General features: G+C 50.8%; 1 protein-coding gene across 1 annotated transcript in view; it reads right to left on the bottom strand.

The window, feature by feature from the left end:
* Positions 1 to 25,842, bottom strand: part of MTCL2 (microtubule crosslinking factor 2) — a 79,799-nt gene that overhangs the window by 34,109 nt on the left and 19,848 nt on the right. The window contains 5 exon segments of the mRNA XM_006144161.2: positions 1,565 to 2,725; positions 3,500 to 3,562; positions 16,728 to 16,822; positions 16,825 to 16,882; positions 23,166 to 23,272. Coding sequence (XP_006144223.1) covers positions 1,565 to 2,725; positions 3,500 to 3,562; positions 16,728 to 16,822; positions 16,825 to 16,882; positions 23,166 to 23,272 — 1,484 coding nt within the window.

The raw sequence follows: 25,842 nt of genomic DNA on the forward strand, positions 1-25,842 counted from the left end.
TGGACTCCCCCAGGGCTGACTGTGGTTTGAATCCTGGACGCAGAGGCTTGAAACGCACTCAGGCCATATGTGTGTACGTGTCCAAAATCCTGAGAGGAGATTGGAAGAGAAGGGATGCGGCATGGCCATCTCCCCCGGGAGGTGATTTCTCGCTTTCTGTCCTTCTGTTTCTCTGTGCCCTATAGCAAAAATCTCTCTTAAAAAAAGAAAAAAGAAAGAAAGGGCAATCTGGCAGAAAGATAGGGCTTTGAAATTGAGCGGAGTATCTACCAGTAGTAAATGAGCACGTAATTGTGGGAATTCACTCACTGAGATTCTCCAGCAATAAGAATAAACAAGCAAAACAATAATAATAGAATAAACAAACTAGATGCCACACCAACATCAAGCTGAGTGAAAGAAGCCAGGCTGGAGTGAGCTTGTGCTCTTCTATGACCCAATTTATATGAAGCTCAAAACAGACAGCACTAGGTGAAGGGCGGTGAAGGACACTGGACTCCCACATGGCTGACCACAGTGCGAGTCCTGGAGCTGGTGCCTTGCTTTCTCACTTTCTCTCTCACCCGCACTCGCTCTCTCTCTGTCCCTCTCTGGACAAATTTAAATAAATAAATAAATAAACATAAATAAAGCAATTCTTTAAAAAAACAAAACCAGACAGAACTAAATCAAGAGAGGGGCTCTCCTTGGGAGCAGGGATGGTGACTACAAAGGGCACGAGGAGGCACTCCTGGGGTGCAGGTCACGAGGATGTGCTCGCCTCAGGGAAATTGTGAAGCTGTACACATGTGCTTTGGCCCTTCTCTGTCTAAGTTATGGTTCAGGAAACGTTCATTAGGGCCCAGCTGCAATGGCACACAGCTAGGAAGCTGCACTGGGACCACAGGGGTGGCCAGGTTGAATTTCCAGTTCAACCTAAAGGCAGGGCAGCAACTTGGGAGGCTGAGGCAGAATTTCCTGCTTCCACTTGGCCAGGGCAACACAGTGAGAGTCTAAGAATGTGCTAGTGAGTTGTAGGCGCCTGGAGTCCACCATCAGCAGTGAGGTGGAGACAGGAGGATTGCCACATGGTGAGAGCCTGTCTTTAACAAAAAATTGAAGAGCCAACAGGTGGCGTGGTGGTTAAGGCCTTGGACTCCCACATGGCCAACTGTGGTTTGAGTCCCAGATCTTGGGGTTGGGTTTCTCACTTTCCCTCTGTCTCTCGCACATGAGCACATGTGCCCTGTAGCAAATTTAAAAATAATAATGATGATAAATAAAAGTAAATGATTATTTTTTTTTAATTGGGGCTATCCAGTGGCAGTGGTGTTGGTGGCTGGATCCCACAACTGCACAATTCTAGTCCAGACCCAGGATCTCGAGAAATACGCCAGGGTCTGTGCACAAATACCTGAAGTCCAGAAAGAAAAATGGAGGAGAAAGGATTTGGCATGACTATCCCCCATGGAGGATGCCTTCTCACTTTCCCTCTTTCTCTGTTTCTCAGTCTCTCTCCAGCCAGCCCAGGAACTCTAGCAAATAACAACAAAAAGACCTGGGGCCTGTGACTGGGGTATCCTACCTGGAAGTCTGAGCCGAGGTCTTTGGCCAGAAGAATCTCCTTGGAGGGCCCCTGAGAAAAGGGCTCTGGCTGCTCCTTGGCGGAGCTTCCCAGGACCGTGTCGGCCTTCCGGGCGAAGATGTTGAGCTCCTGCTGGAGCATGCTCAGCCTCACCAGGATGGCATGGATAAGCTTGGTGTCCCTGGGGCCCTCGCTGTTGTCGGGAGCCTCGTGTAGCCGGAAGTCGGCACACTCATTGTCTAGACACAGCCGCAGACCCGCTGAGAACCCGTTGGCATCGGCCACCAGGACGTCGATGGCCTTACTGACCAGGACTGCCTGCTCCCTCAGCCCTGGCAGAGCCTCGGCGTCCCGGGCCCTGCACAGCCGCGCCGCGTGGGGCTCGTGCGCCTCGCCCAGGGGTGCGGGCACACACTGGGCAGAGTCCCCGGCCTCGGCGTCGGTCTCCAGCATTGGCCGAGTGCTCTGGCAGGAAGCGAGGTCACAGCGCTGGAGGTTGGAGAGCAGCACACGGTTCTCATACTGCAGCTTCTTGACCTTGCCGCTGAGCTCGCCGATCTGCAGCTTGGCGGCTGCCAGTTCCTCCTGCGAGGGCTCGCTGAGCACGGAGCAGCTGTCCTCCGACAGCGTCACGTCCAGCTCGTGCTCTGCACGGTACTTGGCCAGCTCGCTCAGCAGCAGCTTGTTCTGGTCCTCCAGCTCGGCGGAGGAGCGACGCAGCAGCTCCGCCTCCTCCTCCACGAACTGTAGGTGCCGCCGCAGCTCCGCCAAGCTCTCCCCGCACTCGCTGCCGCCCAGTGCAGAGAAGGCCAACCGGGCCTCGGGTCCCCCACAGCCGCCACTGTGGTCCTTCATGTCGTCCATCTCGGCCCGCAGGCCTCGGTTCTCCACCTCCAGCTCCACGATGCGGCGGCTCAGCAGGTTGGCTTCCTCCTCCACCAGCTTCAAATGCACCTTCAGCTCCGTCTCCCGCGAGTGGGGTGCGTCTGCCAGCTCCTCGGCGGACAGGGCGCCGTCCAGGTCGCCGTAGAGCGAGCGGTACTTGAGCAGCTCCTCCTTCATGCTGTCGTTCTCCTTGGCCAGCTTGGTGAGCTTCTTGCACATGAGGGCGGACTCCTCCTTTGCAAAGTGTAGCTGGCACTTCAGGTCTGCACTGTCCTCCTGGGGCCCGATAGTGCAGGGACAAACAGGACCCAGGAAGGTTAGTGCTAAGAAGCTAGCTACCAGCCATAGCATTTGGGAGAGCACTATGTGCTGAGAACACAGAAATGGGCCAGACGTAGCCTCGAAGAGTTGGGGGGGTCCCCAGGGGATGCTGATATTGGAGCAGGGAGGGAGGGCCACAGGGAGATCAGGAATGTGGAAGCAGGTGACATTCTGACTGGGTAACTGCTGTTGCTGTGACACCATAACTACTGTGGTTTCCCCCTCTGTAAAACAGGGTAGTAACATGCTCTACCTCACAGAGCAATGGATAGAATTATATGAGATAATATATGAAATGTGCTAGACCACTAGAAGCTAACAGTGTTCTATGCCTGGCCTGCAGCATCCAGGACTTTCCCTAACTCTGAGGACAAGCTCCTAAGACATGAACAGATGAAGAAAAGGAGGCCAGAAAGTTGAAGTGACCTGCCCCAATCACATGGCACTCAAGTGGAGGAGCCAAGATTCGAACCCAGGTCTCTGACTCCAAACCTTTAGACCTGGTGGCTGTGCTGTCTGGTAAGTCTGCTTGCTATTCCTCGGGGAATCTGAGCACCAAGAACGATGGGCTCAGGAAGTGGTTCTGGGGAGGGAAGTGGGCAGTGAAGCTAAGAACATGAACACGGGTGGACAAGGAAGGAGCTGGAAGGCTGGGACCCCCGAGGCCAGCTGGAGTTAGGCTCAGTCCTTTAGACAAAACCTGCCTGTGGGGGCTGCCTGGGTACGTACCTGCACCGAAGGTTTCTTGTCCGTCTTCCCCAAAGAGCGGGTTCCTCTTTTCTTCAAGGAATGCTAGAGAGAGGTAAGAACATCAGACCTGAAAGCTACAGAGTGACGCACACCTGAAAAACAGTCACAGGGTCTAGGGTGACACTGAGGACTCCAATCCCCACCCCGGCCCAGCCCAGCCACACTAGGCCTTGGTCAGCCCAGACCCCTGAACTGAGGAGAGGCCCTGGAGACCATCCTGTGGCTGCAGATGGGGACAGGCCAAGGAGAAGGTCCCTCTGCCCTCTGCCCAGGGCTGCTCTTCTCTCTCCTACACCTACACTGAGACCCAGCTAGTGCAGGCTAAGCTTTGGAAATGTGGATTTTTGTTCACTTTTCTCTTCCGAGCACCTGGCATGTACAAGCAGTTAGGTGTGGCAAACACAGCAATGAACAAGACGGACAGGTACCTAGGGGAACATTTGGTGTTTGTTCATAGGCTCCTTCAGAACTGAGACCCTCATTTCCCCAACTAAGCCTTGAAGCTGAATACCTCTCTCAGATATGGCCATTGGCTGAGGGAGACCACCTTAACCCAGGTCACTTTCCCTCCTTGGTTGGAAGACTGGCCCTGCCCCCTTCCTCAACTCTAAAGGCCCTAACCCCACAGCTTCCCATGGGATCGCTGAGACTAATGGTACCACTCAACTTCCACTTCTACCCCACTCCAAGGGCACTCTTCCACAGCCTCAGCATGTAAATCTCCATTTCAGAGGGAATCCTGTCCGTGTGGACCTGACAGCCAATGGGAACTTTAATACTAATAAAAAAAGAGAATATGGGGGTGACATATCACAATTACATAAAGGCTTAGAAATAATCATGAAAGACCACTGACAAATAATGACTCAAAATCCAGAAGCAGTAGGGGGGAAATTCATGCATTTGATTACACAAGCAATTTTTATATAATAAGAAAGGAGAAAAAAAAAGATTAAAAACCCCAAGAAAAATTAAAATAAGGTTAGCCAGTGGCAGGGCAGTTAAGGAGGCTGGATTCCACATAGCCAACTGCATAGTTCAAGAGTCCCAAGTGCAGTGGCTTGAGAAACGCACCAGGCACATGTGCATGCATGCCCAAAATCCTTAAAGGAGAGAGAAATGGAGAGAAGAGATTGTGGTGTGACCATCCCCAGTTGGGTAGAGGGGCTTTCTCACTTTCTCTCTCTCTCTCTCTCTCTCCTCTCTCTCTCTCTGTTTCTCTCCAACAAGTTCATGAACCCTCTGGCAAAAAATTTAAAAACAATAATGAAAATGCTAATATAAATGACAAACTGAGAAAAAAAAAGTTTACAGCGTAGAACATCAATGAAGGGCTGATATCCTAAATATGTAAAGAGCTTTGCAGAGAATAAAAAGGTCAACAAACCTATAGGAAAATGGGCCAGGGATACCAAAAGCAGTTCACAGGGACAAAAAGGCAAATGAATCTACACCATATGGAGATGATCAACCCCAATCATGATCCAGAAAGGCAACTTAAGCTCACCCTGAGATATCATTTCTCAGTTATCAGACTGGCAAAAATCCAAGTATCTGACAACATATTCTACTGGCGAAGTTAGGGAGAAACAAGAATGCTCACACATTTGTTGGCAAGAATGCAAAATGGCACAAGCTCTATGGGGGGTTGGGGGGGGATTGTGAGGAATGTTACAGTGATCATCGCTGAAGTTTCTCACTGTTTTAAAAAGTCATTCAAGGGCCAGGAGGGCGTGGAGGTTAAGCCACTGGATTCCACATGACTGACTGCACACTCGATAATCACACCAGATGCATGTGCATGCATGCCCAAGATCCCCACAGGACAATGGAGGATGGAGGAGGAGGAACTATGGCGTGGCCATCTGCCCTGGGGGGTGATTTCTTACCTTCTCTCTCTTTCTCACCAAAGCATGTGCCCTAGAGCAAAACTAAAAATAGTCATCCAATTCTACTGGATATTTCCTCTCTAGAAGGGTGACTCATTTAGACGGCCTTTACCTATTCAAGTGGGGCTGCTATATATATATATATATATATATATATATATATATATTTATTTCTTTTTTTCACCCCACGGGAGGATGGTCACACACCAAAATTCCTTCTCCAGTCTCCTTTCAGGATTTTAGGTACGCACTCTTGACCCAGCGGCATTTGAACCTTGAGGTTGGCCATGTGGGATCTGGCTCCCTTAACTACTAGGTCATAGGGCTAGCCCAGGCAGGTTTATTTCTGAAAATGCTCCAGGTTATCTGGATGCATACTCACTCCTCACCTCTTATACCCTATCCCTGAAAGTGATGTAATCCATGCCCAGTTTTACTGAAACTCAGACCAAGAGGCAGAGACTTGCCCAAGGTCCCACAGCCAGTCTATAGCTGACCTGGAACCAGCTTGCAGAAGAGCTAGGAAATGTGACAGATGAGGACGAGGGTAGAGCTCATACAACTTTGAGTTCTCAATCTGAGCACACATCAGAATTGCCTAGCGGAACTTTAAAAAAATACTGGTGCCCTGGGTGCCACCCCCAAAGATTCTACTATTAACAGAATTAGTCTGGGGTAGGTCTCAGGCATTGGTATTTATAGCTTCCCAGGTGATTCTAGAGAGCAGACTACCTTCCCCAGAGCCAGGGAGAGGCGCTCCAGATGGGCCCTTAAGTATATCTCAAAGCACGATCCTCCTGGAGAGACCTTTTGAAATGCAAATGAAGCAGGAAGGCAGAGGCTGATATTTCAGATGCTGGGTGCCAAGGGCAGGGAGCCAGTATTGGAGGGGAGCTGCCCTGGGAACTTTCAAAACCAAGAAGGAAAACGGGAATGAGAGTGAGGTTGCAAAACAAGTCCTTCCAAGAGAGTCAGGAGGCAGCACCAGAACCAGGATGTGGGCCCCAGGATGTGCTCCAGAAGAGCAGGATAAGTGGGTCAGGCTCACAGGGCTGGGTCCACCTATCACAAGCTGAGTGGGAGGGGTGGTGGCCCCAGAGGGAATTGACTCTGGGCACCTTACAACACTGAGTTTATGATCCTGGGTTTATGAGCCCCTTTCTCTCCTTGGAATTCCATTTTTTCATTTATAAAAATGGGCCATGGGACTAGGCAAGGGGCAAGGCGGCTTCCCCCCATGGCCAGCTGCGCAGTTTGAGTCCCAGACACTGCAGCTAAGAAAACACACTGGCTGCTGTGTGTGTGTGTGTGTGTGTGTGTGTGTGTGTGCGCGCGCGCACGCCCAAAATCCTAAGAGAATGGAGGACAAGGTCATGGCTATCGCCACTGGAACATGCTTTCTCGCTTCCCTTTCTCTCTCCCTCTGTCTCCTTTGAATACACAGGCCTGTAGGAAGTGAAGAGACGTGAGTCAGGGCTCTCCAAAGGCACTGAGGGGTCCTAGGTGCCACATGTGAACAAATGAGATCGTGTAAAGCCATTAAAAGGACTGGGGCTGAGCCAGCAGGTGGCGTGGTGGTTAAAGGTGCTGGATCTCACGTGGTTGAGTCCTGGATTCAACAGCTTAAAAAACATGCTAGGCCCAGCGGGTGTGTGCCCAAAATCCCGAGAGGAGTTGGAGAAGCATTTGTGGCATGGCCATTCTGCCTGGGGATGCTTTCTCAACTTTCTCTGTCTCTTTCCAATGAATGCACACACTCTATGGCAAAATGTAAAAAAAAATTTTTAAATTGCAGGGGCCCAGCCATAGTAGCAAGGGACCACATGGGAAGCCCAGATTTGATTCTCAGTCCAACCTCAAGGCCTGGTGTTCTGGCACTCACCTGTACACTCAATGACTCAGAGCTGTGGCAGAATCACCGCACAGTGAGACCCTGTACTTAAAAAGAAAAAGATGTGTGCGCTTGTGTGCGTGGGTGTTAGTACACGTATGGAAGGGAAAGGCCTAGAGATACACAGCAGACTGTCAGTAGTAAGAACACAGAGAAGACTCTGCCTTGCACTTTTTCTCCACTTTTTTCTGGAGAGGGGAGATAGGAAACACAGTCTTCCAGATCTTTTCCTTTTTTAGCCATTTTTGCCTTAGGGCATGTGCCTTTGCCAAAGAGACAGACAGAGACAGTGAGGGAAAGTGAGAAATCACCCCCCCAGGGGAGAGGACCACACTGCAACCCCTTCTCCTCCATTCTTCTCCCAGGATCTTGGGCATGCACAGACACACCCGCATAAGTTCAAGCCTCTGGGTCTAGGACTCGATCACCCACGTGGTAGTCCAGTGACGTAACCACTAAGCCATCTGCTGGTGCCAGATTTTTTCCTTTTAAAAATTCTTTGAAATAACACAATATTTTTTAAAAAAATCAATATACAGGGCTGGACAGTGATGTGACACTGCAAAGCTGATCCACGTGGGAAGATTCTGGGTTCGCATCTGGAGAACTTGCTGGGCACACCTAACACACATACACCCATAATCCAGGGCTGGCTGAGGACCCTGTTGGGGTCTCTGTCTTTTTGTCTCTCACTCATGAAAGAAATAAATATACTTAAAAAAATCAATATACAAAACTACATCCTCACTGGGGACCAGCAGTTAGCGTTAATGGCTATGTCACTGGACTCCCATGTAGTCGACTGCGGTTTGAGTCCTGGACCTGGTGGCATAAAACTCATGCTGGGCACATGTGCATGCGTGCCCAGGATCCCGAGAGGTGAAAGGAGAAGGGATTGCGGCGTGGTCATCCCCTGGGGGGTGATTTTTTGCTTTCTGTCTCTCTGTCTCTCTCTGTCTTTCTGGCAAGCGAGCGCATGCACCCTGTAGCAAAAACCTCTCCAAAAAAAAAAACATCCTCACTGTAAAAAATGGACACAAAGCAGATAAGCCAAAATCCCCCTTCTAATAGCTCCCCATTCATAGCGCCTGAGGGTACCTACTACTAGACTAGTCCTTCTAGACCTTCAACTCAGTGTTTAAAATAATGAGACAGGGGGCTGGCAGGTGACGTGGTGGTTAAAGGCACTGGATTCTCACATGGCTGACTGCAGTTCGAGTCCTGGATCTGGTGGCTTGCTTTCTCGCTTTCTCTCTCTCTCTCTCCACCTTGTTCCTCTCTGGTAAAATTAAAATAAAGAAAAAAGTTAAATAAAAATAATTCTTTAAAAAATAAAATGAAATAAAATAATGGATAGGTACGGAAGCCAACAGGTGGCATGGTAGTTGGAAGCCCCTGACTCCCACATGGCCGACCAGAGTTTGAGTCCCAGACCTGATGACTTGCTTTTTCACTTTCCATCTGTCTCTCTCTCTGGTCAAATTGAAAAATGATAATAAGAAGAAATAAAGTTAAATAAATTAATTAAAAAGAAATCTTATAAAAAAATAATAATGAGGGGCTAGCAGGTGGCATCGTGGTTAAGGGTGCTGGCCTCTCACATGGCCAACTGCAGTTCAAGTCTTGGACGCGGTGGCTTGGTTTCTAACTTTCCCTCTTTTTCTCTCTCTCTGTCTCACCGTGTCCCTCTCTGGTCAAAAATAAATAAATAAATAAATAAATAAATAAATAAATAAAGTTAAATAAAATAATTATTTAAAAACAATCATAATAATTGGGGTCAGCGGGTGGCATGGTAGTTAAGGGTGCTGGATTCCCACATGGCTGACTGTGGTTCGAGTTCCAGACCTGGCGGCCTACTCTCTCACTTTCCCTTTCTCTCTCTCTCTGTCTCTGTCTGGTCAAATTAAAATAATAACAATAACAATAACAAATAGAATTAAATAAACAAATACTTCTTTAAAAAAATACAAACAATAATGAGATAGATAGTGCTGTTAGATTTTCCTTCCTGTGTTTGATTCTATGATCTTTGATTTTTATAATAAGCACCTTAAACAGACGAAAACTCAAAAACAGCATTGTAAAGAACAGTCTATGTTTGTGCTGTATCATTCTGTAAGTTACAGAAACACTTCATTTGTTTATTTTAGAAATCACATAGAAACATGCATTATATGAGCACCAAGAAAGATCTGAAAGGTACAGCACAAATTGCTCATCGTGGGTTGGGCTTAGGAGCAGAACTGAAGGAGGCAGCTGGGAAGGTTTTCCTCTTTTATGCGCGGCCTTTATTATGTCTATTACTTTGGAATAGATGACATAATCACAAGGTTCAAAACTCAAAAAATACAAAAGGGAGCACAGAGAACCCAGTCATCCAGTACTCCTGCCCGGAGGCCACCAATGCAACCAGAGCCCACTGCGCTGGTCTTAGCGGCATGCCAGGCATGCGTTCCTGTGCTTTCGTAGTGACATTTTCGCTTCACTGAGTTTGTATTACTTTGTAGATGGAAAAAAATATATATGTTGGGTCGTCGGGAAAGTCGGGGCACGTTTTTGCATAGAAAGACATAGAAAACTATGTCACGACTTTCCCGACGACCCAATATAAACACACATATTTCTTTTTAGCATTCATTTCTTCCATGAGTGAAAGAAACAGAGACAGAGAGCGAAAGAAAGAGTCAGGGGCAGGAAGAGAGACAGTGCCCCCAAAGTGTCTTGCCGCTGTGGTCCATCCACCTTCACAGCCAGCCCTGGATGAAGGCCAGGAAGGTCTCTGAACTAGAAATGACAACCTTCCCATGCGGGTCTGCGCTGTGCTGCTGTCAGGCACACACACTTAAACATATGTGTATGTATACCTAGGAAAGCTCATGGATGGGGTCAGCCAGCAGCGCAGGGATGAAATGCAATTCTCTGCAACGTAATCCCACACGGAAAGGTTCCTATTTCAAGTCCAGAGACCTCCCTGAGTGTGCGGGTTACACGCCTGCCCACGATCCAGGGCTGGCTGAAGGCCAGGGGCAGATGGTGACATTAAGAACTTGCTGGAGGTGATGTCTCTCTCTCTCTCTCTCCTCTTCATTGTCTTTCTCACTCACAGGAAAAATAAACTACAAAAAAAAAGTATTGGAAGAATATGCACCTCCTCACTCAAACAGAAATACAGGTGAGTTTTTTTTTTTTCCCCATTATGGCTTATTTGTTTGAGGGGACTTCAAAAAGTTTGAGGAAAATGAAATTATGAGTTTGTTTTGGTGCAAAATTTTTATATCCATGCACTGTTCTTTTATAATATGCATTTCCCATATACTTTTTTGAAGACTCTTTTTATTTTCCAATCTCTCACTAAGCCTGTACTACTGCCCATTGGGCAAAAGAGAAGAGTCATAATAAAATGTTTTTAAAATGTGTTTTCCCCAAGAAGTCACCAAAAAACTTTCCAATAGGCAGAGAAAAGGTGAGAGAGCCAAGTGGCTTGAACCTCCCCAGAAAAAAAGGATAGTGGGCAGAGAAGAGGGGCCAAGGTAGGACAAAGCAGCTCCAGCCTTTTCTGGTTGGACCTTCCCGCCCCGTCTAAGCCACTTGGGCTCCTGCACTGCCCTGCAGCTCTCAAGAGAATACAAGGCAGACTCAGAGGGCACAAACACTTCCTCTCCTGTGCAGGGCAGGGTAGGGCAGGGCAGGACAGCAGCTGGCCAGGTGGTTGGGGGACTGCTGCACCCCTCCAGAGAGCCAGGGCCTGTCAGAGGCCCTTTGTGGTATGCCCAGTGGTGAAGCCCATCCCCGTCCCAGAGGCAGATGTTCTGGCCCTGGGCCTCAGGAGGCCGGGTCAGGGTGGGGCAGCATCTGGGTACCAACAGGAAGCAGCCACAGGCCCCAGGGAAGCAGCCAGCCCCAAGGGCATACTTTCCCCCCTGACATGCAGTAGGGACTTTGCTGCCCACCAGCAACTCATGAGGATGCCTTTGAGCAGCCAGGGTGGTGGCTCAAGCATTGTTGGTCCAACAGCTCCTAACAGGAGCCGGGCCTCCCAGGAGCCCCCTCCAGCGAACAGAGAGCTGCCTGAGCACAGCTCAGAGGGGCCCTCTGTCCCTCTAACACCTTCCCCGCCTCCATGCTGCCAAGAAACAAAGGCCGACCTCCAAGTAACAAAATGAACCTTCAACCAAAACAGCTGGGCAGATTTTCACATTTGAGTGGATGTTTGGAAAGGTCTCACTGATAACACAGACTGCTGTGTGAACAAAATTGCCTCAAGAAGGGACCTGGAGTTGGGGATGCACCTCCAAGATAGAGCCATTCCTCCTCCAGAGTGGCTGCAACAGCCAGCCAGAGGCTGTGAGGCTCTTGGTTAGGGGGAGACCCCTTGGAGGAGAGAACAAAGAGCAGTTTAGACATGAGTCCCAAGTCATGTGTCACAGGACAGACGGTACCAACTGCAGGCTGCTCCTTTCCCGGGCAACTGGCAGTTCTCTACAGGGAGCTCCTCACAAGAGGCAGCAGAGCCGTATTTATTTAACTAAGCAAATGCTTCTCCAGACCCACAGCCTGCAAGGTGGTTGTGATGGTAACGACAATAATATTTAACAAGCTTTATTCTATGCTAAGCACTTCACCTGCTTGTTTCATTTAATTCTCACAAATACCTCTAAGAGGTAGGGATTGACATTTCCATTTTATAAAAAAATTGTGCACTGGAGCAGTTACATGATGTACCCAGGTTTACAGTCACTACCAGGGAAGCTGCAAAGCCAGGATTCGAACCCAGGCTCTGTGACTCCAAGTTTGAGCTTTCCCTTCATCACCCAGACCAGAGCTAGATGGCATTGCACAATGGCAGAACTGGGATTAGAACTCAGTAGTCCATGCCCTTCCTACCCCAAGAGGTGGGAAATCCAGATGAGAAGCCTGTGCCCGAAAGGGAAGTACTCACTGGAGTAAGCCCCCTCTTCAGAGGCTCGAAAAACAATCAGGGTCCCAAGGAAGCCCCTGGGTGGTGAGGCAAGGAAGCCAGGGGGGTCACAACAGGCAGAGTCTTGGGAGGGAATCCCATCCAGGTCTCTCCCCAGTCTCCAAACCGAAAACAACCACAGCGGCCTGTCCAGGAGGCACCGCAATAGCACTGGTGTAAGCAGGAAAGCAGAAACAACCCAAATGCCCAGCAACTGCTGAACAGATCGGACAGCATCCACAGCTGTATGATGGATTATTATTCTAGCAGATGGATGAGGAATGAAGTCCTCGCGCATGCCACAACAAGGAGCACACGCCACAACGTGGATAGACCTTCAACACAAACATGGTAAGTGAAAGAAGTCAGTCACCCAAGAGCGACTTATTGCACGATTCCATTTGAACAAAATTTCCATAATAGTCAAAGCCACAGAGACAGAAAGTAATTAAAGTAATGAGCTGTCGCCAGGGGCTGGAGGAAAGGAGGAGTAGGGAGTGAGTAGTAACAGGTATGGGGTTACTTTCTAGAGCAGTGGAAATATTTGCGAATTAGATCATGATGATGACTACACAACATGAATATTATTTAAATATCACTGATTTTATACTTTAAAACAGTGAATTGTATGCTATGAGTTAAATTGCCAAGATGGGGGCTGACAGGTGGCACGGTGGTTAAGGCGCTAGACTCTCACGTGGCCAACAACTGTTCGAGGCCTGGACTTGGTGGCTTGCTCTCTCACTTCCCTCTTTCTCCCTCTCTCTGTCTTTTTCTGGTCAAATTAAACAATAATCATAAAGAAAATTAAGTAAATAATTCTTTTAAAAAATATTGCCCAGATGAGAGTAGCACCTATAAAGTGGGGACAACCATCCCACGTATGTGGGGAGGCTGTAGGGGGTTAGACAATGTGACGAGGCATGTGCCATGCGTGGTACAGAGTGAGCACCCAGCCAGAGCCGCTATATTCCAGTAAATCACGTCCACACTGATACTGGCTTTCTGCCTAAAATACGAGAAGGAGGACTAATACTGGACGCGGGGGTGGCTGGTGTTACGATTCTTGAGCTGCAGCCCAGCTGAGCAACGGTGCCACCGTGAAGCATGGCTGGGGCATGCCACCCTCCCTTCTCTCTAGCTTAGAGCTGTCTCCATGGCAACCACGTCAGCTCCGGCCAGGGGCTCCTGTTCCCAGCCGGGTGATAGCATCGCCTCAGCAACCTGTCAGGATGGCAGAGGCAGATCTCAGTGATGGGACTGCAGCTCTGGCAAAGAATTGCTAAGGGACCCTCGTCTCCATGGAAACCATGTCAGGAAGGAGAGGGAGGAGAGAGAGACAAACAACAAATAAACATGGGCTCCCACCTCCTGCCCAGGATCCTGAGACACTACGGGGAAGAGGAAGTGAAGCAGGGTTTCCTGAGCACCTACTCTGTGTCAGGCACCACGAACAACTCCTCACATGCTTGGCTCATTTCAAATGTCATAAATTTAAAAAAACAGGGACCAGCAGTTAGCATAATGGCTATGTCGCTGGACTCCCATGTAGTTGACCACAGTTCGAGTCCCAGACCTGGTGGCTTAAACTCATGCCAGACGCATGTGCATGCATGCCCAAGATCCCGAGAGGAGAATGAAGGAGAAGGGGTTGCGGCACGGCCAACCCCCCTGGGGGGTGATTTCTCGCTTTCTGTCTCTCTGACTCTCCCTGTCTGGCAAGCGCACATACCCTATAGCAAAAACCTCTTAAAAAATAATAGTAAATAAATTTTTAAAAATAAATAAATAGGGCCAGCCAGTGACATGGGTGGCTGGATCCCACATGGACAATCCAGCAGTCCCAACCAGTAGCTTCAAAAATATGCTGGGCACATGTGCATATGTGCCCAAAATCCTGAAAGAGGAAATGGAAGAGAAGGGACTGTGGCATGGCCATCCTGTAGGGGGTGCTTTCTTACTTTTCCTCTCTCTCTTCCAGGTAAGCACAACATAGATCCTCTAGCAAATTAAGAAATTAAAAAACAACAACAACAAAGAAAAAAGAAAAAGAGGGGCCAGCAGGTTGCATAGTGGTTAAGGTCCTGGACTTCCCCATGGCTGATCGTAGTTCAAGTGAGCTTGAAACTCACTCTAGGCGTGTGTGTGTGCATGTCCAAAATCCCAGAAGGAGAATGGAGGAGAAGGGATTGTAGTATGGCCTAATGGTCTCTCTCTCTCTCTGGCGACCACACATGCAGTATAGCAAAAAACAAAAAAAACAAAAAAAAAAACAAAAACCTCTCCAAAAAAGAAAGAAAGACACAGAGAGACAAGCACTCCGGACACTTACCCAAGACCAGCCTCCAGTTTTAGCCAGCCCCAGATCATGGGCACAGGTACCTGGCATATTCAGGAAGGTCTCTGGATGTGAACTCAGAACTTTTCCATGTGGGTCAACTTAGCAGTGTGGTGTGTTTCCGCTGTACCACTGCCCTCCACCTACTACCCCATGTCTAACTTCTCAGACCAGCAGGTCTTCCTCCAGATGTTTGCTATGCATTTGCACACATGTACACATGCTTTGAAACTCGTTTGGCTTGCATGGCCTTTCAAAATAGTAAGATCATGTGACATGCATAATGCTAAACTTTTTTTTCTTGCTTAATAACACATCTTAGAGATCCTCCCATATCAGTACATACAGATTGACCTTCTTCATTATTTAATGTGGCAAAGGATGCATAATATTAAGTTGAAAATTTTCATCTTTTTTTATTGTGGCAAAATACACAAAACATAAGGTTTATACTTTCACACCCCCCCCTTTTCTGAGAGGTTTTTGCTATAGGGCGCGTGTGCTCGCCAGACAGAGAGAGACAGAAAGTGAAAAATCACCCCCCAGGGGGGGATGGCCACGCTGCAATTCCCTTCTCCATTCTCCTCTCAGGATCTGGGCATGCACGCACACGCACCCGGCGTGAGTTTAAGCCACCGAGTCCAGGGCTCGAACCACGGTTGACTAGTGGGAGTCCAGTGACATAGCCATTACACTAACTGCTGGTCCCCACCCCCCTTTTTAAACCATTTTTAGGTATACAGTTCAAAGACATCAAATACTGTACAACCATCACTGCATTCCATCTCCAGAATCTTCCCTCCTCCCAAACTGAAGCTCTGTACCCACTACACTCCCAGTCCCTGCTAACCTCGCTCTAGGTTCTGTCTCTATGAATGTGACTCGTCTAGGCTGTCTCTTGGAAGTGGGATCATACAATATCTATCCTCTTGGATAAAAGGGCTAGGGAGAGAAGGACGTGAGCGGGCCGAGGGAAGGTAGCTTGGACGGCAGCCCCAGAGATGGCGGTTCTGGCTTATTTCACTTAGCACAATGCCTTCATGGTTCATTATGCTATAGCACGCGTCAGTACCTTCTTCTTGAATTGAATAATGTTTCCTTGTATGTATCCACTCCACTTCGTCTACCCATCCTGCCACCTCTCGGCTGTTGTTACACCACTGCTGTGAACGTGCGTGTGCAAGTCTCTTCTCAAGCCCTTGCCTTCCATTCTTTTGGATAACTCCCACAAGAGGAATTGGTGGATCGTAGAGTAGTTCTATGTTTTAACTTTTTAAAAATTTCATTTATTATTATTAGTAGTTTTTTAACTTGTTATAGGATATACATGCTTACCAGAGAGAGACACAGAGAGAGAGAGAGGGAGAGAGAGAAAGTGGAAAAGCACGCTACCAGGTCTGGGACTTGAACGGCAGTTATCCATGAGGGATTCCAGCACTTCAATCACCACGCCACTTGCTGGCCCCTCTGTTTTAACATGTTAAGGAACTGCCAAACTACCATATTTTTTATTTTTTTTAAGAATGATTTTATTTAACTTTATTTGTTTACTTATTTATTTATTTTCATTTGACCAAAGAGGGACAGAGCAAGAGAGAGAGAGAGAAAGTGAGAAAGCAAGCTGTGAGGCGAGGGGTGGAGGGGGTAATGAGAAAGCAAGCTGCCAGGTCCTGGACTTGAACTGCAGTTGGCCATGTGGGAGTCCAGCACACCACCTGCCAGCCCCTACCATATTATTTTAATTTCTTCAAAGAAGTCTATCATAACTGAGTCTTATTAATGATCCTAAATGACCTCCCGGTCTAGGCACTGTTATTATCCTGATGTCACAGATAAAGAAACTAAGAGTTAGAGGAAGTGGCTTCAGGGTCTGGGCACATCTCTGCCAAGGAAAGGCCTGTGAACTCAGAAGAGCTGGTCCTCCCTGAGTAGCAAGTGCCTCCCTTCCACACTGGGAAGCACTGGCCCCTCACACCAACATGCTCCACAGGAAGGTGGCTGAAGGTCTGCCGTGGGCGTAATCTGCCCAAGTCCCACGAGCAGAGACAGGTTCAGGGGAACTCTGGCTAGATGGGCTTACGTGCACCCACCCGCCCAGTCTGGCTCTGCCGGGATGGACAGACCCTCACCTCTCTTGGCCGCTCCAGCTCCGTCTGCAGCACCTGCTTCGCCAGCTCAGTCTCAATGAGCCTCTGCCGGAGCTCCTCGTTCTCTGTCTCCAGCCCCGCTTCTTCTCTACCACTTCGAGCTCCTTATGCAGCCTCATGGAGATGTCCTTAGAGACCTGGGCAAGGGTGCAAGGCGAGAAGGGCATGAGCGGGCTGAGGGAAGGCAGCTTGGACAGCAGCTCCCGCTGCCAGTCCCACAGTCCCAGAGGCAGCGGTTCTCATCATCCCCCCCCACCCACCCACCATTTAGCAGAAGCCCAAGGAGGTCAGGAAACTCACCAAGGATCAACAGCCAGGAAACAGAAGAACCAAACCCAAGCCCAGGCCCAGCATGCTCCCCGTGTCTAACCACGGAACGGCCCACACACCAGTTCTCACGAGTGCCCGTGGTAGGCTAAAAACTCACCTTAAAGGGAGAAGAGTGAGCTGGAGCAGAAGCCCAGGGCAAGATGGGCCACCCCAGAGTCCCCGGATCCCATCCCTGACAGGGACCGGCATGCGATCCTAGGCAAGTCACTTCCCTCTGTGCCTCAGTCTCCTCTGCTATTAAACGGGTGTGGTAACAACAGGAGCACCCTCATGAGGCCGGCACAGGGCTGCATCAGCTGCAGCACAAAAAGGCTTGGCCCCACGCCTACACACAGTGAGTGCCGTGTGAGCGGTGGCTGCTGCCCAGGAAGCCGAAACCCAGGGAGGGCTTTATGTGCCGGAGGTCACAGGGGGACTCCGTCCTTTTTCCAAGTGTCTGGGATATAGACCGTGCCCGGAATGACAAAGGCTGGGCAGGTGTCCAAGTTATCCCGACCGGAAGATGCTAATGGTGCTGCAATCTCTGACTCCAGCTGTAGGACTCTGCACCAACAGCACCCTAATTCCTGGAGGACACCCTCTGTCCTGTCCCCTGCTGGCTGGGGGTGGGAGACCAGGAAAGGGGGCAGTGAGGGTGAAGAAGGCACTTCCGTGCTGGTAAACTGCTCCTAGACCCCATCTAGGGGTGGGCTGGGCACCGCCATTCCTCAAATACTGCTGCGTGCCTGACTCATTCCTCTTCACCCCAATCCTGTCCCACTTCACTGACAAAAAACCCAACGGTCAGAGTACAAATAGTTTGCTCAGGGTCACGCGAAGCAAGCATGGGCCGAGCCAGGCCAGGAGCCCCAAGGGGTTGGCCGAGGGGCCAGCGTGGCACAGGCTGCTCTCAGGGCACGAGGGCTTTGCCGGCAGGAGTGCTGTGTGGGGCAGGCAGCCCAGTGCCCCGTGCCTGCCAGTCTCGGAAATGACCATGGCGCCTCCTCCCCGCCGGAAGGGAAGAGGGCGCTCCCTGGCTCTGCCCTCTGCCTGGGCCCAAGCCCAGCTCGGCACGGACCCCTTGGCAGTGTGCGAGGCAGGCCAGGAAAAACAACAGCCAGAAAGGAAGCTGGGCACTGCCCCTCCCTCATCACCCACCGCCCGTCTCTGTCCCTGAAGATCTCCGAGGATAGCCAGAAGCTGGCCCAAGAGGCTTCTCCAACAGCCTCTCTGGGTCACCAAATTCTGCTCATCTATAAAGTGGGGTGAGCTATCCCTCAATATCCAAACTAGGACTGTGTGGAGGGAAAGACTAGATCCAGCCCAGTCCCAGTACGTCCTGTTACATGACTCAGGACAAGATAATTAACCACCTGATGTCTCGGTTTGGTCAGCAATAAAGGAGGCTGACCTAGTCTCCTCACAGGCTGCTGAGGGGGATAAATGGCATAGTGCTTGGGCCAGTGGCTGGAACATAGCAGGTGCTCAAAAATATAGTGATTTTTTTGTGAGCATTTTTTGCTATAGGGCATGTGCGCTTGCCAGAGAGACAGAGACAGAGAGACAGAAAGTAAGAAATCACCCCCCAGGGAGGATGGCTACACTGCAATCCCTTCTCCTCCATTCTCCTCTCGGGATCTGGGGCACGCATGCACACACACCCAGCATGAGTTTAAGCCACCGGGTCTGGGACACGAACTGTGGTCGACTACGTGCGAGTCCAGCAACATAGCCATTACGCTAACTGCTGGTCCCAAATACAATGATTTTTAATGCATTGTCAAGATTACTGCTTTGCCTCTGTGCGCTGATTTTATCTACCTGGGCCCAGGCACAAGGTTTCTATTAGACATGCCCAGTCCCTACGCTTTAGGTTCCAGTTCCAGTTGTGGGCTGTCGGATCACCCAGCAAGCCCCTGTGCACGTCAGCACTCCATTCACTCATCCGTTCACCCTGCTTAGGCACTGGAGGGAGGGGTGGTGGGGTACCGAGATCAAGGACCCGACATGTCTGGGCTCACTCACATCGACATGTCCCAGCAGCACAGGGTCTGGCACACACTAGGTGTCTAATAAATGGTTATTGGCTCAACAGAGAAGCCAAGGGTCCGACAAGTGAAAAAGATGGGAGATGGAGTGAAGGGCTGACTACCGGGAACTGCAGCTGCCCTAGCTGGACTGGGAGGCTCTTCTCAAGTGCCTACCCCACGCACGGTCCTGAGACACACACCCAGCATGAGTTTAAGCCACCGGGTCTGGGACACGAACTGTGGTCGACTACGTGCGAGTCCAGCAACATAGCCATTACGCTAACTGCTGGTCCCAAATACAATGATTTTTAATGCATTGTCAAGATTACTGCTTTGCCTCTGTGCGCTGATTTTATCTACCTGGGCCCAGGCACAAGGTTTCTATTAGACATGCCCAGTCCCTACGCTTTAGGTTCCAGTTCCAGTTGTGGGCTGTCGGATCACCCAGCAAGCCCCTGTGCACGTCAGCACTCCATTCACTCATCCGTTCACCCTGCTTAGGCACTGGAGGGAGGGGTGGTGGGGTACCGAGATCAAGGACCCGACATGTCTGGGCTCACTCACATCGACATGTCCCAGCAGCACAGGGTCTGGCACACACTAGGTGTCTAATAAATGGTTATTGGCTCAACAGAGAAGCCAAGGGTCCGACAAGTGAAAAAGATGGGAGATGGAGTGAAGGGCTGACTACCGGGAACTGCAGCTGCCCTAGCTGGACTGGGAGGCTCTTCTCAAGTGCCTACCCCACGCACGGTCCTGAGAGTGCTGGGTCCCTGCTCGGGATGAGAACATAGGCTGCTGGGGGCAGGGGCTCCCCTCCCAAACTTCTTGTCCTGTGGGCCTGCTCTGCACTTAGGGGGATGCCCTACTGGCACCATAGCCTTCTGGGAGGGCCATAGCTGTGTGGGTTCCTGATTCCTTTTAGGGTGATGAAAGACTCTGGTTTCACCCCTCCCCACTCTGTCTGGGTATCCCCAGTTCCCTTCTGCCCCCTCCTCCATGGAACCCCTTCCCCATTGCTCCCACCCCTGCCTGCTACTCTGTGAAGAAAGCCCGGCCTCGGGCAGCCTGCAGATTTCCAATGAGGACAAGCACCCTTGATCTCAGATCCCCAGTGCCCGGTGGCTCTAGGAGACCAGCGAGGGAGACAAGCAGGAGCGCAGAACTCAGACTGGGAGGCAGGAGCCACTAGCCACCCCACGCTGGACGCAGGCCTTCACCCCTCAGGACGCACTTTGAGTACTGCCTCCACTCTGCTGCCCAGCTCACACAGCCAGGCACCAAGACATGAAATCCCATGGGTCGACTCGAAGCCACACTCTGGACCTGCCCCTGTGGTACAGGCCGGAGCTTGAAGGCACAGCGTAGTCACTTAACAATAAAAGCATTAGTCATGAGCCCGACAGTGGCCTCACTGTGTTAGGCGCTCAGAGGCCCCACGTGCCCGTCTCATTTGATCCTCTCAGCTCCCCACAAGGCAAGGGCTGAGTTACCAAGGGAGGCAAGGCAGCTGCGGCTTCCGGAAACCAGGGCACATCCCCACAGCGCAAACAAACGCGCTCAGCCATGAGGTCACTGTTTACAGCACTGGGCCTGGCTCCTGCCAAGCACGACCAGCAGTGTTCAGCCCCTGGCTTCCCCAGCTCCTGGGCCTCCAGCTTCAGGGTGTCCCTGTCACTCCAATCCTCAGGGAGGGGGACGGGGACTCTCGCTAAGAAGTACCTCCTGGCTGAGCAACAGCATTCTGGGCTCTGTGTGGCTGCATCCTCCCAAGAATCCCCAGAGGGTGGGAATGTCACCCCCATTCTACAGGTGAAGACACTGGGCTGGAACAGACCACTCCGGAATTAACACAAAGCCAGAGCCTGCTCCCCAGCAACGTCTGTACCTCGGGGAGAAAACATGTTATTGGTGTGTTACTACTCAGGCCTCCTACAGGAGCCACTTCCGGTGAGAATTTAGATCTGAGTCCCTGGACTTACCCCCCTGTCCTGTCGGGCCCCAAGTTCCAGAGGTGGCCTGGGATCTGCACTGTGAGCAAGCCATCCAGGTGATTCTTATCCACCTCGGAGGCTGGATGAGAATTCTGGCCCACCCTTCCTTGCCCTTGAGGGCTGGCGGGATTCAAGACCTGGTTTCATTCAGAATCTCACCAATAACCCACCTGCCCAGTGAGACCTGGAGCACTGAAACCCTGAAGATGCAGCTGGGCTAAGCTCTGCATTAAATGAAAGGGGAAACAGGCCCCCCCAAAAATGGGGGCCAGTCAGGACATGGGCCAAGGAGCAAATCAGGAGAGTCCCCTGGATAGGCATCCTGCCCAGGCATCTCCCGGCTTCCTCCAAACCCAGGCCTATCAAGCCCGGCAGGCAACGCAAAGGGTCAGCATTCCGAAGACTTCTAAAATGCCCCAGAACAGCCCAGCACGTGAGGGTGAAGGGTAGTGGCCTGTGGATGAGCTCAGCTCCAGCTGCACGGGTGGGAAGAGGAGGGGGGGGCGGGGAGGCATGGTTGATGCTGATTGGCCAGTTCAAATCCCAACAGAAAGGCCCGCCCCTCAGCTCAGACTCCAGAGAGCCACTCCCACCCTGTAAGACACACCAGCTGCTACAGGCCCTCCCTTCCCCTCTCCTCTCCTCCCCTCCTCTGTCCTCCCACTGGGCAGTGATGGCAACCCAGCAGCCTGCTTCCCAGCCCCAGCCCGTCTGCCACCCCTTCCTCATCTCTTAAGCCTGACTTTTTGGGTGCCTCCCAGAAATCCCTAGATTAATCTGAGCTTCTCAGGCTTTTCTCTACCTACCCTTCCCTCTCTGCCTGTCCCCTGCCTGGGCCCAGTTCAGTGATGGAATCTGAATGTTTGTGTAGCCTATTCAGAATGGGAAGAGGTGCACTTGGGACAGCCTTTCAGAGATCGCTCCCCCTGAGCATGCAGACCTCAACTCCACGTGCAAGGCCAGGGCCAGCGTGCATGGAGGGGCTGCACTCCCCGGCTCCACAGACCTCTGCAGCCATAGCTCTCGTTGGTCCCTTAATTAACTTTTGTTATTTTTTCATATTCCACTGGGAAGGCTGTAGGGCTTGGATTTGCCAGTGTCTTCTGGCACAATGTGGGGGCTCTCGAGGTATGGGTGCTGGCCAAGTCCCCACCCAGCCTCATTCCCCTGGGCCCTCAAGGGAACTGAATTCCCCAACAGTCCTCCCATCCCCCTCCTAGGCTTGCTCAGCAGTCGCCCTGCAAGAAGACTGCTGAGGGCCTGTCCCTAGATCCTACATCCCTCGTCACACTGTACTGACTCCCATGAGCAGGGGCCAGGCATGGGGCCCCACCACATTCTGCTCATAGTCTAAGCCTTGCACAAATGGGCAGGTGGGCTTCTCTTCTGGAGGCCATACCTTCCAGCCCCCTACCCATCTCTCCTTTGCTTCCTGAGGTAAAGAACAACAAGGCTTGGGGGGCTGATGAGCCGGAACTCTGTCACCTACACACCAACGCCCCAGGACCTTGCTCAGGTATTTCTTCCTTTTTCTGAGCCACAGATTCCTCATCCAGAAAACAGAAGTAACAACAATGGCTAGCATTTCTGAATGCTTACTTTACCTACGTTTAATTCGCATAGAACCCTGAGAGGTAGGGGTTCCTGATAAACCCATTTTACAGATGAGGAAACAGAAACACTGATGACTTGCCCCAAAACCACAACATCCAAGCACACTGGAGCCTAGATCTGAAGGCTCTGTCCAGCTGTAAGCCTTCATCACTCGCCATCAGTTTAATAAAGAAACCTCCATGGAACCCTGCCGTGGCCACCCCAAGCTCAGCATGTGTGTAATTGACACTCCACGAAGAGTAGCTGCTGTTGGTAGGATTCATGCTGCAGTATCACTTTGGGGCATCCCTGGGGGAAGGCCTACAGCTTCACCAGGGACCCCCCCACTTTGTATATGAGGAAACTGAGGCCCAGGGAGGTGGTATGACTTGTCAATACCTATGAGTGAGCCACAGGGCTGACTGGGCCTCCCTTGAGCTCATGTCCGCCGCCCCAACAAGGGCCCCTGCGAGGGTCAGGGCCTCCGGGCTGACCTTGACATCCTGCTCCAGACCACGGATGAGCTCGCCGTCCACCTGGCCTGTCTGGGCGGCTCGGAGGCTGCGGCGCTCGGCCTTGCGCCATATTTCACTTCTTTGGACTGCAGTCTCTCAGAAGGGCCTTAAATATTGCATTTCCCTTATTGTGCAAAGTAGGTCACAGACAGGAGCTAGGAACTCACAAAAGAGTGCTCAGTGCTGGGCCCCACGGCAGGCAGGATGCAGAACTAGTCACCTCGGGGGCCTGCAGTGGTAGGCCCAATAACAGACCCCCAGAGAGGTCCACACCCACACGTACAGAATCTATGACTGGGCCACCTTCCATGGCGAAGGGGAATTCACAGCTGTGATTAAATTAAGGGTCATGAGACAGGCTCTCCTGGATTAGCGGAGAGAGCCCAATGGAATCACAAGGGATTTTAAGAGGGAAGCAAGTGGGAGAGGGTGAAGCAGAGGCTGGAGTGATGTGCTTTGGACAAAGGTGCCATGAGCCAAGGAATGCAGGCGGCCCCTCAAAACTGGAAAAGGCAAAAGGTAAAACCCTACTAGCACCTTGATTTTCAGACTTCTGACCTCCAGAACTGAAAGAAAGGAACCTGGGGTTGTTTCTGTTTGTGATTTGTTATAGCAGCAACAGGAAACTAATACACTGGGGAAGGAGGAGACGTCATTCACATTTATGGGCACCTACGATGTACTAGGCCCCATGTTAGGCACAGGGACAGGAAGGGACAGTCAGGACCAGCCAGTTCCTTCTATATCTCCGGTATAGAACCCCACGCTTCATTGAGGAGAAGCACACTAACCCAACAAATATCAATAAAAGAATTTAGATGCCATTAAGTGCTATGAAAATGAAAACTAAACAAAAAGCCGTGGTTAATATGATAGAGTATGTGGGGGAAGGTGCTGTTAGGGGCACAGTCAGAGGCCATCTCCAAAGAAGGGATATTTGAGAGGCCCAGTCCCACAGCACCGTGGTTAAAGGAGTTGGATCCCATATGGCCGACCACAGTTCCAATCCTGATAATGGCAGCTTGAAAAACACAGACTAGGGGCCCAGCAGTTAGCATGATACCTATGTCACAGAACTCCCACGTAGTCGACCATGGTTCGAGTCCCGGACCCCATGACTTAAACTCACGCCGAGAGTGTGTGCGTGAGGATCCCGAGAGGAGAATGGAGGAAAAGGGATTGTGGCATGACCATCCCCCCCAGGGGGTGATTTCTCACTTTCCGATTCTCTGTCTCTCTTTCTGGCGAGCTCACATGCCCTATAGCAAAAACCTCTGGGCACATGTGTGTGCACGCTCAAGCTCTGGAGAGGAAGGAGAAATGGAGGAAAAGCGATTGTGATGTGACCATGCTCCATTGTGGAGTTCTCTCCCTCTCTCTGGCAAGTACACATGCCCTCTGGCAGTCAAAAACAAATAACAACAAACAGAAAAAAGGAAGGACATTTGAGCTGCAATGAGAAGGAACAGCCATGCAGAGAGAGAGCCAGGGAGACAGATTTTTCCAGGCAGAGGGCTCAGTGTGTGCAAAGGATCAGAGGCAAGAAAGAGCTCAGCGTGTCAAGATACATCAAGGAAGCCAGGGCAGCGTCACGGGCGATAGATGGGGGTCAGCCGTGAAGGGCAAAGAGAGTCTAGGTTTAGGGACCAGACGATGGTGCGGTGGTAACGATGACCCACAGGGGAAGGTCCTGGTACATAACGGGCTTGTATATGCGGGCCCATGCCCTGGGCTGGCTAAGGCTGGGGGTGGATTGCAGATTAGAACCTGTTGGGATGTATCTCTCTCTCATGGGAAAAATAATAAACTTTAAAGTGGGAGGAGTGTCAGCAGACGGCATAGCGGTTATATCACTGGACTCCCACATGGCCAACCGCAGTACAAGTTCTAGACACAATGGCTTGAAACTCACACCAGGCACGTGTGCGTGCATGCCCAAGATCCCGGGGAGAGAATGGATTGCCACGTGGCCAGACGATGGTTTCTCATTTTCCCTCTCACTGTCTGTCTCTCTCTGCCAAGCACGTACACCCTATGGCAAAAACCTCTTGGGGGAAAAAAGTCTGAGTTTGGGTTTTAAGTAGAGGGGGTTGGGGATGACCTCACTTCCTCAGGCAGCTCCCTTACAGCTGCCCCTCACTTCTCCTTTGTAACTGTTAGCACATTTGCAATTCTTTATTTAATACTTGTCTCCCAACAAGACTGTGGGGGCCTGGAGATTGCCCCCCCCCCATACCCCTACACCCAGCACACCGTGTAGCATTCTAGCAGCCTGCAAGCTCCCTGAATGAACAGATGTATGTCTAGTTAGTAAAAAACAACAACAAAGACTTACTAATGTGGAACAGTCATTAGACACTAGGGTAATGGGTGAGTGGAAGAAATGCAAGGCCATTATGTCTCATAGCAAATGTGACAACTGGGTCACAGAAAGGAACAATAATACCTACTCCCTGGGGGACTGAATGGTTTAAACAAGATTGAACATTAAAAAGATAAACTGAGGGACTAGCTGATGGTGTAGTGGTTAAGGCACTGAACTCCTACATGGCCGACCATTGTTCAAGTCCTGGACCTGGAGGCTTGAAAATCATGCTGTGTGTGTGTGTGTGTGTGTGTGTGTGTGTGCACACACGCGCCCGCGCGCGCCCAAAAC

Source organism: Tupaia chinensis, unplaced genomic scaffold, assembly GCF_000334495.1.
Source record: "Tupaia chinensis unplaced genomic scaffold, TupChi_1.0 Scaffold000115_1, whole genome shotgun sequence".
Lineage (NCBI taxonomy): Eukaryota > Metazoa > Chordata > Mammalia > Scandentia > Tupaiidae > Tupaia > Tupaia belangeri.